At 61.1% G+C, this 14,131-nt stretch overlaps 2 protein-coding genes across 2 annotated transcripts in view; one reads left to right on the forward strand and one right to left on the reverse strand.

The window, feature by feature from the left end:
* Positions 1-912: 912 nt before the first annotated feature.
* On the reverse strand, positions 913-1,671 carry BHLHA9 (basic helix-loop-helix family member a9). The gene has a single exon (XM_009464564.1). It carries the CDS (start codon positions 1,669-1,671, stop codon positions 913-915), a length of 759 nt encoding a protein of 252 aa, XP_009462839.1.
* Positions 1,672-5,675: 4,004 nt separating this feature from the next.
* Positions 5,676-14,131, forward strand: part of ABR (ABR activator of RhoGEF and GTPase) — a 42,086-nt gene continuing 33,630 nt past the window's right edge. The window contains exon 1 of the mRNA XM_087751725.1: positions 5,676-6,026. Coding sequence (XP_087607851.1) covers positions 5,678-6,026 — 349 coding nt within the window. The 5' untranslated portion in view covers positions 5,676-5,677. The remainder of the gene's footprint in view (positions 6,027-14,131) is intronic.

The raw sequence follows: 14,131 nt of genomic DNA on the forward strand, positions 1-14,131 counted from the left end.
TGGGGCGGGAGGGAAGGGCTGGGGGAGCTCTGCCGGGGCTCAGCACTGCGGGAATCACGCAGTACGATTTCCCCTGTCCAAAAATCTGCTGGCCGTCATGTGTACAGCAGTAAAACCCTGCCTGACTCCTGTAGCAATTCCAGTTTGCTGAGCCCAGGGCAGAAGGGAGCCCTCCCAGCTGGTCTGAGCTTTCAGAGCTGGAGGAAAGGGGCCAAAGGGACCTTTTTAGTAAAATCCCCCCTTCCTCCCTGCTGCTGGGACCGGCCGGGAGCCTGCTATCAGCCTGTCCCCCCAGAGCCTCTTTGCTGCCATCAGGAGGAAACTGCAAATGGATGGGTGGGTTTTATGAAAGCCGACATCTGTCTCCCCTCCCGGCCTGGCCTCACAAATCTGCCGGGCACAAATGCCTGCACCAATGAGCTTAGCATCAAAAGTCCCAGGGCACTAACCCTTCCCCTCTTCTGCTCCCCTCCTTCACCGACGGGAGCCAGAGTGACCAGCCAGCCAGGGGCTTTAGCATGATCCCCATGGCCCATCTGTCCACCCCACACATATTGACAGCCAGCGCCCTGGTGTTGGGTTTTTAAGTCGTGTTTTCTCACAGAGCAAGCAAGAGAGAATAAATAACAGTGACAATCTGCAGCAGTGAGACCTTGCGACAAGAAACACAGAGCTGGCACTTCCAGAGGACTTCCCACCTTCTCCAGTTTTTCTGCAGAGCGGAGAGTCGCAGCCGGGCAGTGCTGGGGTCCCGTACGGTGTGTCAGGGGCTCACAGCTCTCGCCAGCATCGCAGCCGAGCTCTGCATCCTGCGGCACTTCTCTCTCGCGCAGCAGTCCCTTCCCACTCCCCCCATTTGTCCCGCGGACGTGTTACCTTCCCGGCACCGTCTCGCCACCCCAGCCCTGCAGGTCAGTGGATGGGGAGGCACTGCTGGTGTCCCCAGCTCTGGCAATAGCCCAGCTGCCAGGGGATCGCCCCGGCCAGGGGGTCTTGCAGGCTGCCCGTGTATCTTTGCTGGCAGGCGCCTCGCAGCCCAGGATGGTGGGTCCCGCTGGAGCAATAGGCAGGGCTGGGCACGGAGCAATCCTCCTTCGAGCTCTCGTAGTGATGGAGCTGCCTCTCAGGGGAAAACCCAGCATAGAGAGGGGACGGAGGGCAGCGCTGCAAGCCGGCAGCGCCTGCGTAACCGGGCTCACAGGGGACCTGGGGGCAGCTGGCCTTCGCCCCCTGCTCCTGCGCAGGGACCCTGGCCCGGCTGCGGCACTCGGAGTGGGCGCAGGGCCAGCAGCGCCCGGCGCCATGCAGGGACAGAGACAGAGCCGTGATCCTGTTGATGGCTCGCCGGAGCGTAGCAATTTTAGAAAGCCTTTTGCCACCGAGGTCATGTTTGAGGGCCAGCCGCAGGGCATTGAAGGCTTGGTTGTAGTCCAGGATCCTCTTGCGCTCTCTGACGTTGGCAGCCATCCTCCTGGCCTTGGAGCGCACCGGCCTGCTCCTCTTCCTCACCTTCATCCCTTCGGTGTCCCGCAGGCAGGCAGCTGCTTCCCTGCCCTGGGGGACCCACAGACCCTGCCCATAGCGTGCCTGGGGTGCGCCCCCCCCTTCCAGCTCCTCTTCTGAGCTGTCGGGCTCTGCCGCTGTGCCTTTCCCCATGGCTGCTCCGGACATGGCCGCAGTGAGGGGGAGCAGGAGAGGTGCTGCTGCGGTCCTGCCTCCTGTGAGGTGTGGGAGACACTCCTCCAGGGACACGCAGCCGCCTCTAAAAACCCCACCGGGGGCTCGTCACGTGGCTCCCTCCCGACCCTCCTCACCTGCCTGCAGGTGTGCTGCCTTGCGGAGAGGCACAGGGTGAGCCCTGCCTGGCCTCTGCCCGCGGGGATGCTCCTGAGCACGGTGCCAGGCTGGAGTGTGGGGCACCAGGGCTGGTGTGCCCAGAGCGTGCGGTGGGATGCTCACAGGCCCCAGGGTGGAAGCACCTCTACCAAGCACACATTGAAGTGGTTGCTTCAGTTTCTGCTAAGAGTTTGGTCACTGCAAGAGTTCCTCGAGCTGCTCTGCCCTCTGCTATATTAGGCAGGCTGGCAGCTCAGCCCGGGCCAGGTCGTCCTTTGGTTTTATACAATGCCGGGGGGCAGAGCCCTCTGGGGCATCGCCACCCTGGCACGGGGCTCAGGCTCCACTCCCTGGTGCTGCAGCACTTCTGTTATTTCCCAGCTAGGGGAAACTGAGGCACAGAGTGATGAGGTTGCTGAGGAGAGCAGTGAGTCTTGTGGCTGGGCACAGGAGAAGACAAAATGACTCCTGCCCCAGGAACAGGGCTGGAGCACTGAGCTGCCTTTGAGACAGTGCTTTAGGGCTGCTCCATGCAGCTGCACCCTGGCGAGCCGGGAGCATCCGTGGGCATGGAGGTCAGTGGGTGCCTGGGCAGGAGCAGCCCCAGGAGCCAGCAGAGGAATGTGCAGGGCTTGGCACGCCTCTGCCCTGCGGAGCAGGAAGCAGGAATGTGGCAGGGGGGACTGGGGCAGGTGATAAAAGAGCTAAAGTGCTACCTGCCTCCAGAGCCTTCCTGTCCCTTCCCAGCAGCGTGGAGCCCGGGGGCAGAGCTGTCTGGGCTGGTGCTGCCCGACCTGCCCGGCACTTACTCTGGGGAAGACGATGCTGAAAGCAGCTCCTTGTTCCCTGCATCCCCAAGCCGGCAGGACAGAGGGACTTGCCAGGTGCAGCAGGTCTGGAGGCCATGGGGAGGGCCAGGTCCCCGTCCTCTGAGCAGTGTGGGGCCACCATGTGTGTTTGCCCATCATTTCATTAGCCAGCAGTCGCTAAACGCCTTCCTGTGCGAGGGGTAACGTGTTGAAAAATGGCCCAGCAGTGGGTCTGACAAATTGTTGGGGTGATTCGTGCAAAAGCAGAGCCCCCAGGAGAACGTGCCCCTTCCCTTGATCCATCCCTTCCTATCTGATTGTCCCGGATCACATTTGATCAATAGCCACAATTAGCGGGGGGCTATTTGTCTATTGCCCTTCTCCTCTCCTGGCTCTTTGAAGTCGGAGCTAATTTAGGTGCCTCTGCTCCAGGAACCCAATAAATCAGGAGCCGGGGCCTCAGGGAGAGGGGAGGACCAGGCAGCAGGACTTCAAAGGGAGATGAAGCTTGCAAATATTTTCGAGCACTCACCTGTGCTCACTATGGCCCTCTTGTTCTCCCCAGTGGCCTTCTGGCCGCCCAGTCTTGCTCTGCCCAGGAGCGGATGCTCCCCCAGCCACTGACTTACCCAGTGAGCTCAGCTCAGGAGAGAGGCTCTTCGGGATGCTTGAATGCCGGCAGGATGGGCATGCCAGGCCCACTTAGAGATATGCCTGTCCAAAACCCAGCTAAGCAGGATGGATCCCTGCCGCAGGGATGTTTTGGCTCATGTGGGAGGTCGGGAGGCGCAGTACGGAGCAGATGCAGAGGTGGCTGAGCTGGGCGCAGAGCTGTGTCCCAACCAGGGCAATGCTTGAGCAGCGACAGGGACAGAGGGTAGGCAGCAGCCCCGAGGTGCCCACCAGGCAGGGCAGAGCCCGCTGCCCCCATCCTGCCCACAGTCCCCGGGAGCTTGCTGGGGAGCGCTGCCGGGGGTTCCCAGCATCTTGGCTCTGGGCAGCCCTGGCCCTGCAGGGATCCAGCCCCAGCTCTCGGAAGCGGGCAAGGCCAGACTGTAAATCATGGGTCATTGGATGCCACCTGCCGCCTGTAATTAGTGCATCCCGCTGGGCCGTCCCCACCTTGTCCTGGATGCTTCCTACCTAGGTGCCCATTACAGGGTGGGAGGCCAGGAGGAACGCCCACCCTGGCCCTGCTCCCTCAGCTCCCGCTGATTTATCACCATGCGCTGGAGAGATTTATGGGCTGAGATGGGGAGCCAGAAATGTGTTGTAAGGCTCTGCTGGGCCCGTCTGCCTGACAGATGATGAAAGAGCTGTAATTATCCGTCGCCATGCATAAATCAGGCCACTAACAGCACCTTCCCCCTCCTCCCCAGCCTCCATGAAGGGGTTTGACCCCCCGAGGATACCCCACCTCTCCAGCATGTGTCACAGCAGACTGGGGCACTGCTGAGCGCAGGGCAGCTGCCCATCCTGGGCAGCACTGTCACAGCTCTCACAGGTCCCACAGCCCAAAAGTGTGTTTTGGGTGTCTTTGCCCCTAACACTGCTGCTGAGCAGGAGCTGCAGCTCCTCAAAGGGCCTGGGACTGGTTGCCCCCTGCCCACATCCATCCGGCACCCCCAAACCACTGCTGCTTCCAGGTGAGAGCTGCCAGGGCCATCTGAGAGCACAGCCCTCCCTGGGATGAAACCCCTATGGGGAGGTGAGGGGGCAGCCGACATGGGCTGGGGGGGGGCTGGCAGTGTCCCAGCACCATCCATCCTCCTCGGGAAGGCTGCACCGGGAGGCACGGCTGTGCCGGAGGGAGCCCACGGTGCCAAGGCATGAGAGCCAGGGACTGGCATGCAGGGAGGTGTCCACCTCTGCTCAGCCCCCTGCTCTTGGGTGGTGACGAGGGGAAGGAGGAGGCGGTTGTCGTAACATTGCCTGGGCCTCATGGGTAAATAAATGGGGTGCTTTGTTCCTGCTGGGGCACAGCCAGATGGCACAAGGGACGCTGGCCTGTGAGTCATCCACAGCCAGCCATCGTGCAGTACACGGGAGGAGGCAGGGGAAGGCAGCTCCCTGCGTCCGCGCTGCCTGCAGGATCCTGCCTCTCTGCCCCCGGCACCCTGTGAGGTCCTGTGTCCCAGCCCCTCGCATGGCACAAGGGAACCGTGGACCCTGCCCAGAGCGTGGGGTTGGGAAGCCCCATCCCGTGGGACGGGAGTGAGCCGGGGGGACATGAGCTGCCCTGGCAGCTTAAACACAGTGGGCACATGTGCCGAGGCACCGAGTGGGCAAAAAGCCTTATGTGGGCCTTTGTCGCCCACCACAGGAGTTTGTGCCTGCCCCTCCGTCTGGTGGGAATGGCCCATCCATCCTGAGGCAGACGGGGCAGGCAGAGCATCACCGGCCCGAGGATGAGGATGGCTGGGAGACGGGCAGAGCTCCATAGCAAAGGCCGGGGCGCGCCCTGGCTGGGGGCACAGCAGCTCGGTGGCACAGGAGCTACGCCGTGCCTTCAAGGCTCAGTTGTTCCTGGCTCGGGAACCGATTTCTTGCAGTGCGTGGGATTGTTTGTGTCATTAGCTGTCGCTTTGTTAACTGCTCTGACGCTGCCGGCACCAGACGCTTCCTCGCCTGCACGGCATCCTCCCGGCCCGCAGCTCCTCCGGGGGGACCCAGAGGTGGGGACGGAGGAGCCGAAGGTCGAAACAGCCGGGAATACAGCAGCCCCCCCCGCACCCCGCTCGGGCTCCGCGATCCATCCCGTATCAAGCCCGGGGCGCGCCTGCGGTGCTCCCCCGGGGAGCGAGCGGCGGAGCCGGCGGGCGCAGGTAACCCCGCCGCTGCCTTCCACCGGACCGGCGGCCGGAGCCGAGCCGGGGGGCGGTGGCAGCGCTGCTCCCCGCCCCGGCGGGGCCGTGCCGAGGCGGGGCGGGCCGGGGGCGGGCACCGACGTCAGGGCCCGCGGCGGCGGCGGGGGGCGGAAGGCGGCGGCGGTGCCGGTGCCGGGGGGGGGAAACTTCGGGCCGGGGCGGGGGATGGCGGCGGGCGAGGCGGCGGCGGGCGAGGCGGCCCGGGAGGACTTCGCACGGCACTGGCAAGCGGAGTTCCCGGGGGAACCGGCGCCCCGCATGGAGCTGGGCTCGGTACGGGCCATGGAGCGGGAGCTGGAGCGCTGCCGCCGCCACCTGCGCCGCCTGCAGCGGGCGCTGGCCGAGGAACGCTTCAAGGTGGGCTACCTGGAGGCGGCGCTGGCCCGAGCCCCCCCGCCGCCGCCGCTGCCCGCCGCCCCCCGCCCGCCGCCGAGCCCCGCCGGCGGCCCCGCGGGCAGCTCCCCGGAGGGAGGCAGCGGCGGCAGCTCCGACGCGGAGGACGCCTCCTCGGCAGGTGGGTGCCGCGGGGGGCCCCGGGCCAGGGCACGGCCGAGGGGGGGGCCGTACCCACCCTGCGTCCCAGGGCATCCCGCGCCGGGGACGAGGGTGTCCCCCAGCCCCTCTGCCATCCCCGTCGCACGGTCAAGGGCATCCTGGGCCGCCGCGAGCCCGAGGGCATCGCCAGCCCCCGTGCTGTCCATCCTGAGGTCCCCTGCCGTACCCACGGCACAGTCAAGGGCACCCCGTGCCGCTCCATCCCCGCGTCCCCATGCCGTGCCATGCCACTGCTGAGGCCGTCCCAAGCCCTTGTGCTGTCCCTGTCACACAGATGATGAACCCTGTGCTGTGGCACGGCAGAGGATCTGACGGTCTCCCCAGGCTGTCCCTGTCACACAGCCGGGGCACCCCATGCCATCACATGGCTGAGGCCGCCTCAAGCCCTCATGCCATCCCTATCAAACAGCTAATGCCAAGCCCAGCCCTTGTGCTGTCCCTATCCCACCACTAAGGCCACCCCAAGCCCCTGTCTTGTCCCTGTCCCACATCTGAGGGTGTCCTATGCCAAGGCCCCATCCTCGGGCATGCGAGGAGGGAGGGTGGCTGGCTGGTCCCCTGCAGCTGGCTCTTGGCGATGTGCCGCTGCACCAGGAGCCACCTCTGGGGCTGGGACACTGCAGGAGAGTCACTTCCTCCAGGTGCGACCCGGCTCACGGGGACACCTCTGCTCGGGTGACATCCTGTGATCTCCCTTGGGGAAGTCCTGGGGCCGCTAAAGCAGAAGCGTGCTGGGGTGGCGAGGTGTCCCCGGGGCGTTTCTCTGGGCGGACTGGGGATGATGTTATTTTGCAAGTGACTGGCTGTTTCGTGGCACTGAAGGCGCAGCCAGCTAGCACCGCCACCCGTCACTCTGTCCTACTTCCAGCGACCTGGAAGTTGTTATTGCATCAGCTTTAATCCCGGTTCAAACGCAGTCCTGACAGCTAGGGAATGTCACTTTTTATGTTGCTAATTCTGCAGCTGACTTGAGTTAATTTTATTGTTGCTTCATTGTTTGGGGTGGTGGTTTTTCCCCAAGGCTGTATTGTGCTGGTTTAATATTGCCTGGGTAGCAAGCACTCTGATGTTGAACCGTGCTTAATATTTAGCATAATGTATATTTATTGCAGTAATCTACAGGGCCAGAGAACAGCTCGGTTTCCATTTCACCTCCTGAGCTGTCGGGAGGTGAAACGTCCAAAGTACATGGCTGCTGTCGGCGTTGTCTCTGTACTGTGCCGGGCTCGGTCACACGTGCGTTGCCTCTCCCTGATGACTGGGGACCGGTCACGGGAGCCTGCTCCCAGCCCTGCGGCGAGGACCGAGGGCATTGAGTGTGCTGCCTTCAGAGAGCCGCCCCAAGCCCTTCCTCCTCCAGCTCCCTGTCAGTGGGCACTGGTTGTAGTTTTTGGAGAGCTGCTCAGCAGCCAAGGGGACATGAGTGCGTCGGAGCGACCAGGCGCAAATCCTTCTGATTTACACTCAGATCCTGCATTTTATTTCTATCTGGGTAATCCTTCTGAATGTTTCCGAACACCCAGGACTGTGCAATGCTGCTCTCAGGCTGGGGTGGGTGTTGCTAAAGGGCCTTCCCTGGAGCACAGTGTAAGGAATAGGTCTCTGAGCCCCTGAGGGTCCTGGCTTCGTAACCCGGAAGGGTCCTCCAGCCCTGCACCGCCCTTCGAGGCAGCTGGACCAAGACCTTTGCAGCCACTTGGGGTGAGTCTTTGGGCAAGACCTTGAAATCCAAGGTTACGTCTGCTGTGATTAACTGTGGCCTCCTCCTCCCCCAAAGGGGTCTCCATCACGGTCCCCAGCTCCTGCATTCATCTGAGGAGGCAGCATCCCCTCCACCAAGCGCCCAGCTCCTCGCCCCACAGCACGGCCGGGCTCTGTGCAGAGGTCGGCTGATGATGAGCTCTCCCCAGCCTTGTCCCGAGCCTTTCCCGAGCATCAGCACTTTTCTTTGTTGCGCGTTATAAGGGCGCCTGTGTGCACTGACGGCGCTGACATTTAAAAGCACAATTTGAGAGTACAGTAAAATGCGTGCAGTCGTTGCCTGGATCCTCCTTTCTCTGGACAGTTGGTTAACTTAGTGCTCCCGTTGTTTTCTTCTCACTTCTCTTTATTTTTCAGATATAATTAAAAATTCCTGATTGAGGTGCTGTTTGCTTCTCCTGCCAGCAGTCCGGGTGGTAACTCAGCTAGTGCTGCTCTGCCTGGGGTCCCGCAGTATTTTAATGTGAATTTTGGAGCTTAACAGTGCTGCGGCTGTGGCTGAATGCAGTCGGTCCCCAGCCATTTCACTGTAACCTATGGCAGCACTATCTGGACAGCAAGTGAAGGAGCGTTGAATATAGTCTTTATGGGAATTACTGGGGAAAGACAGTGGTTTCCTCTAAGTAGCTTGTGGTTAATCTCCTTTTAAGCGAGGAAATCTGCAAGATGCCCCTGTTTGCAGCTATTGCATGAGAGCAGTGCGTGTGACAGCCAGATACATGATCCTGGCATCTGAGATAACGCCTGTGCCAGCTCACCCGGGACCGACAAAATCTGAGCGTCAGCGAGCAGATGGCTAAAGACGACGCGTGGAAAGGACTAAAATTCCCTTCATCTCGGCCATCACCTGTCCCTGTGGCTAAACATGCAGCTGGCCTCACAGCTGAGTATGCGCAGTGCCGGGAGGTGGTCGGGGTGTGCCGGGGCGTGACGGTGCTTCAGCTGGGTGCTGCCTCCATCACCTCCCTCTTGCCGCAGCATGAGTCTGGGGCGAAGGGTCCGGTGCTGTGGGTTGGTACCCACGAGGAGAGTGAGCTGAGCGGGTGGGAGGTGACTGTGCCGGTTACTGAGAGGAGGGATGCAGCAACGCTCACTGGGAGATGCTTTGTGCCCGGCAGCTGGGTAGCACGCACAGAGGTGGAACAAACTCGGTGCTGGGTTTCCCTGCTTTGCCCTTGGGAAGCTGAGAAAGAGGCTGGCTTTGCTGCGGAGCTGGGATGCTGCAGGTGCTCCTGTCCTGCTGTTCTGAGCCACCCATGGACACTGCTGGTTCCTCATCCCTTTCTTGGAAAAGCCCCTAAAACCCCAGCAAAAGGAGAATGGAAAATAGTGAGCAAAGTCCAGAGTTTATCCCGGTGCATCTCTCTCTGTCTGGGGTAGGTCGCACCGTGCAAGAGGCGAAGGAGCGGGGATCCTGCAGCACCCAGGAAGGCGAAGTGTTGCCTTGGCTGCGCTTACATTTCCCCTCCTGTAGCTCCAGGAGGGATCTTGAAGCCGGTGCTGAGCCGGGGAGGTGCATGGTGGGAGTTGTCCCTCCTCAAGAGCCGATTTACCACCTCTGTGTCCTCTTTTTTTTTTTCCTAGTTTTTACTTAATTTTTTTCCCCACCACTGTTGGAACGCGTTTGTTTGGCTCTGAAGATGCTGAAAGTTCCTCTTCTGGCTGGGGAAGGCCAGGCAGAGTCACTGTGTTTAATTTTAACTGCTTAGGCAAGGACAAAACCGCAGTGCGTGCATGTGTGTGTTTGTGCTTGCCTGCTGGGGCCCTTTGAACTGTCTCCATCTGCTCTGGGGCCCGGCAGTGTTTTGGGAGGTGACATTTCTCCATGAACCCCCTGATGGCAGTGTGACAACAACCCCTGCGTGACGTGGGGCTGCCTCCCCTGAGAGCAGTGCTGCCTGAGCCGAGGTCTGAAGGGTTAACGCTGGGGCAGGTTGACACTGTTAAAATCATAAATAAATGCAAAAGTTCATGAGGTTCAAAAGCCTTTGAGTAGAACAGTTGCTGTTTGAAAACATGGCTTTTAAATGAGAGCAGTAAGTGCTGGTTGTTGCAGTAACTTCCCTGTGATGGGCAAATAGTGGAGGGCTTGTAAAGGAGCTGGAAGAGCAAAGGGGAAACCTCGGACCAGCTCTGCCTCCGGGCACCACTGGGATCTCTGCTCCAGGACAGAGCCGCAGCGGCCACAGCATCTGCGGGGTGGAGAAATGGCCCTTCCATGAGCTGGGACCCTGCGAATGCCGAGCAGGGTGGATGCGTGCTGGGAACTGGGGCACGTCTGTGCTTCTGGCAAGCTGTCGTGGCTGGGTCTGGCTTTCACCTGGCCGGCTCCTCTCTGCCATCAGCTCTCACATCAGCTAAGCACGGTTGCAGTGGGAATCTGGCTGCTGCTCAGCATCGCAAACCTGCATCTCCTCTGAACCAGATCCCCAAAATTGGTGTGAGCGTTCCCAGGGCGGCTTCCTCCTCTCCCCCGGCACAGATGCTGACACCTCACCCGCAGGAGGTGGGTCTGGCTGCAGCATCCCTGCGCGTCCCTGTGTGCTGTCAGCTGAGCATGGTCCCACTGGCTGGGTATTTGTCTGTGGGGGTATTTTCCCCCCAGTATTTGGGGCAGAGACGATGCTGAGCTCCCCCAGCTCAGCAGCATTCAGGCGGTGCAGCGCTGGGCTGCACGGCCTGCCCCAGAGCCCTGCAGAAGGGAAGGAGGGGACGCAGTTCCCCTTCCAGTGCCAGTGGTGTTGTGGGATGTACCCACCGAGGGGGCAAGCACTTCAGCTCGGAGGTGGCCTCCTGGCCCCCTCGGGCTTGGTGCAGCAGTGGCTGGTTGTGGGGTGGTCGGTGGTCCCCATGTAGGAGCAGCAGCAGCAGCAGGGCATGCAAGAAACCCTCATTAGGTGGCTGGCTACAGCCAGAAGTGCCCTGCAGGGCCTGAATACATTTGCATTGTAAGTCTATTGAAACCTGGTTTGGTTTGTTTTGTTTTTTTTCCCTGGAAAGACACTTCTGTGCAGCAGGGCTCTTTGTTTGGGTGGTTCCTCCCCTCCTGCCCGGCGTGGCCAGCGATGCTGCCAGTTGGGATCCCAGCGGATGGCTCTGCTCTGTCTTCTGCTGGCTGCTGCAGCCAACCCTGCAGCAGCGAACGGAGGGAGACACTTTCCCCCGTGCTTGCGGGGGATTAATATTCCCTTGGGTTAGAGAGGGCAGCCTGGTTTAGCCAAGGCAGCTCACTGAAGTGTGCATCCATCCCGGGAAAATGGCACCTCTGCACCTGGTTCATGGCATTGCTGGGTTTGTCCTCCCACTGGGGCTGGCCGGAGCAGCCACCGGGATTCTGGCTGGGGCTGAGCAGCCAGAGGGAGAACACTGATCTCACTGCATCCCCAAGAAACATCTACAAATAGACTTGGCTTTCCCACCTCTAGTTACTTTATCAGTGTTTGCTAAGCAGGATAATTTGCATATGTAAATCAGTAGCAGCAACACTTCTTGGCTCTCTTGGCTGTCGTTGGGGAGTGGAGCCTGGCCAGCCCAAGCAGAATCGCAAAGGATGTCCTGCAGATCTGACTTGAGATAAGTCCCAGCTGAACTTTGGTTCAGGGATTGTTTGAAGCTCTGGCAGATAGGGAGACCTTTGTGCTTGGACAGGGGCTTTCTGCCATGGGCGGTTTTCATTCTGACGCTGCCAACGAACGCCCCTTCACCCCTTCCCTCTCCTTTGCAGGTTCTGTGGCAGGAAGCAAACCTGGCCGAGCCATCTCGTCAGCGCTGGCACAGGGGCCGGGTGCGAGAGGAGCAGCCTGGGGCTGCAGCACTGGTAGATACAGCTGCGATCTCCTCCCTCTCAGCAGAGCGATGCAACGTGATAGCTAGGCCAGACCTTCATCTGATATTAGAGGCTTTTTCCTGTGAGCAGCCCCCACCGTTCTTTCCTTCTCTGTCTGGTATTTTGCGAGGCTAAGGGCTCTGCTGCTGTGGCTGGGTCTCTGCCTTCTTCCCCACACTTGCTGGGGGGACCTACCCAGCTCTGGTGCCCTGCTTGGCTCCCCAAGGGCAGGAGGCTCTGAGCGGCTGCCCTGCGCTCTGGGCACCTCTCAGCTGTGCCCTGAGGCTGCGAGCGGAGCTTGGGGTTGATGCAGCACAGACCTCGGAGTTTCCGTCCTGCAGGAGAGTGATACTGGGGGAAAAGTTTAATGCTGAGTTGGACTGAGGAGCAGCATGTTCAGGACACACAGCGGGAAGGATCTGCTGCGCTCCTTGGCTGGGAGGGTGGAAACATTTTCATTTATTCCTCTTTTCCCCCTCTGCAACCTCTGGCAAGGGAATAGCTGCTGCTCTGCACCAGCGAGGGTCAGCCCAGACCTCCTGGAGAGCCCATCAGAGTGGGCACTGGAGGAGCTCGGAAAGCTGGGCTCTCGGCTGGCATCTCCCACCGCAGCCCTGGGCTCTGCTGCTCTGGCTGTGTCCCAGCAGCCCTGGCTGTGTCCCTGCCATGGCTCCAGGACATCTAGGCTTCACCTCTCCCAACCAAAGGACTCTGGCTGCTCTTAGTCCTTGTCTACCGCTGCCACTTGCATGGTGCTCCCCAACCATCCTCTCTTCCGTTCTTCCTCCAGAAAAACACCCCCTTTGCCCCAGTCTGGTGTTGGAGGTGCAGGTGGCTCCGGAGCTGCTCTCTGGTTGCTGCCAGCCCCGGGTGCCCACCGCCAGCCCCAACCCGGCCTCAGGCGAGCACTACTGAGGTTCCTGTGGCTGTGGCTGGAGGAGCCTCTTGCACAAGAGTCCAGAAATAGCGATGCATGGGCTGGCAGGCAGGGGCTGGGCAGATGCCAGGCAGACAGACAGACACCAGGCAGGCTGCATAGGGCCGGCTAGTGGCGAGGAGGCACCGCAGGACTCGGCTTTTGGCTCTTGCAGCAAGGATGCTCCCAGCTGGAGCTGTGCTGCAGTCAGAGCTGGAGGTGGTTGGGGGGGTTGAGAATGTGGTTGACAGCGTCTCCTCACTCAGGACTGGTCTGTGTCATCATGGCGTGATGGGTGTCTGGGTGTGGGTGGGTGCTCCCCTCAGCCCCAGGGAGAGGACAGAGGTTTAGCTGCTTTGCAGGTTTTGAAGTTTTGTTGTTGTTGCTTTTGCAAAGGTGAAAAGAGCACAAAAAAACAAAGTAAAAATAAAGCCCAGCAGTTTGGTTGGGGCTGTTTTGTCCCGGCTGTGCAAGGGCGCCTGCCTGGGTTGGTGTGTGCAACCAGATAAGGCCCGTCGGGTGCAGCACGGAGGTGACTCTGCTTTGGGCATCTTGGTGTATGGGGAGGCTTTCTGGGACACCCGCCTGGCCGGGCTCTGGGGCACTTGGCTGCCTGGTCCTCCTGTGCCGTGGTACTGCCAGGGCCTGCTGCGCGGTGTCACGCCAGGGGTGGCCAGCTGGTGGAGGGGTCCCAGGGGTCTGGTGGCCCACGGGCAGTTTGTCTGAGTGTTCAGTTGGATGAAGAGGAAGATGTGCAAATGGGGGTTTGCACCGTGACGTGGAGAGGCTGGTGCCATGGGTAGGAGAGGCCAGGAAGCGTGTCTGGCCAGGGGGAGCATGTGGAAAAACCCCTGCGTGCGTGCAGAGAGCCGTGCATGGAAAATCAGCTACCCCGGGAGGCTGTGGGCTGCCTGCTGCTCCCATGTCTCTGCAGCCACCGTGCTGGATGGGGAGCTGCTCCACCTTGTGCTGCTGTTGCTGCTGCTACTACTGCTGCTGCTGCTGTGGTGCTCCCTGAGGTGCGATTGGAGTGCGGTTTCCTGCTGTGAATGGGGTTGATGTGCTCAGCCGAACTGCTGTCGCCTTCCTGGCAGCTCCCTGCGCTGGGCAGCAGGGCCTCATGCTGCAGGGTGCTGTGGGGGCCCAGGGTTTGGCTGTGGAGGATGGAGGGGACTCTCCATCAGGACCTGTAAGGGATGGAGCGGGGACAGGCTGTGGTACTGAGCCGGAGCCTGGGCAGGAGCAAATGGGGAAGTTGGTGGGGGACAGAGAGCAGCCAACGTGTCCCACCGTGCCTGTGCTGTCACCCTTGGGCAGGGCTGGCACCACCCGCACTAACAGCTGGGGGACAAGGCGCTTTGGCACTGGGCAGTGCAGGGGTGGTGGTGGTGCCCAGCAGCATCTCATGAGGCAGTTGGTGGGGTGTGCTCAGCTCCCCGAAATATCCAGGAGCAGGGTGGGCGAGGGGTGGGAAATGGCAGCTGTGGGGCTGTATCCTGTGCCACTGACTCAGCGCCCGAGACACACAGCCCGTGGGGGCGGTAGGCTGTGGGTGTGGGTC

The sequence above is a fragment of the Nipponia nippon genome, unplaced genomic scaffold (genome assembly GCF_047370975.1).
Source record: "Nipponia nippon isolate SJK-2023a ecotype South Korea unplaced genomic scaffold, ASM4737097v1 scaffold_15, whole genome shotgun sequence".
Classification (NCBI taxonomy): domain Eukaryota; kingdom Metazoa; phylum Chordata; class Aves; order Pelecaniformes; family Threskiornithidae; genus Nipponia; species Nipponia nippon.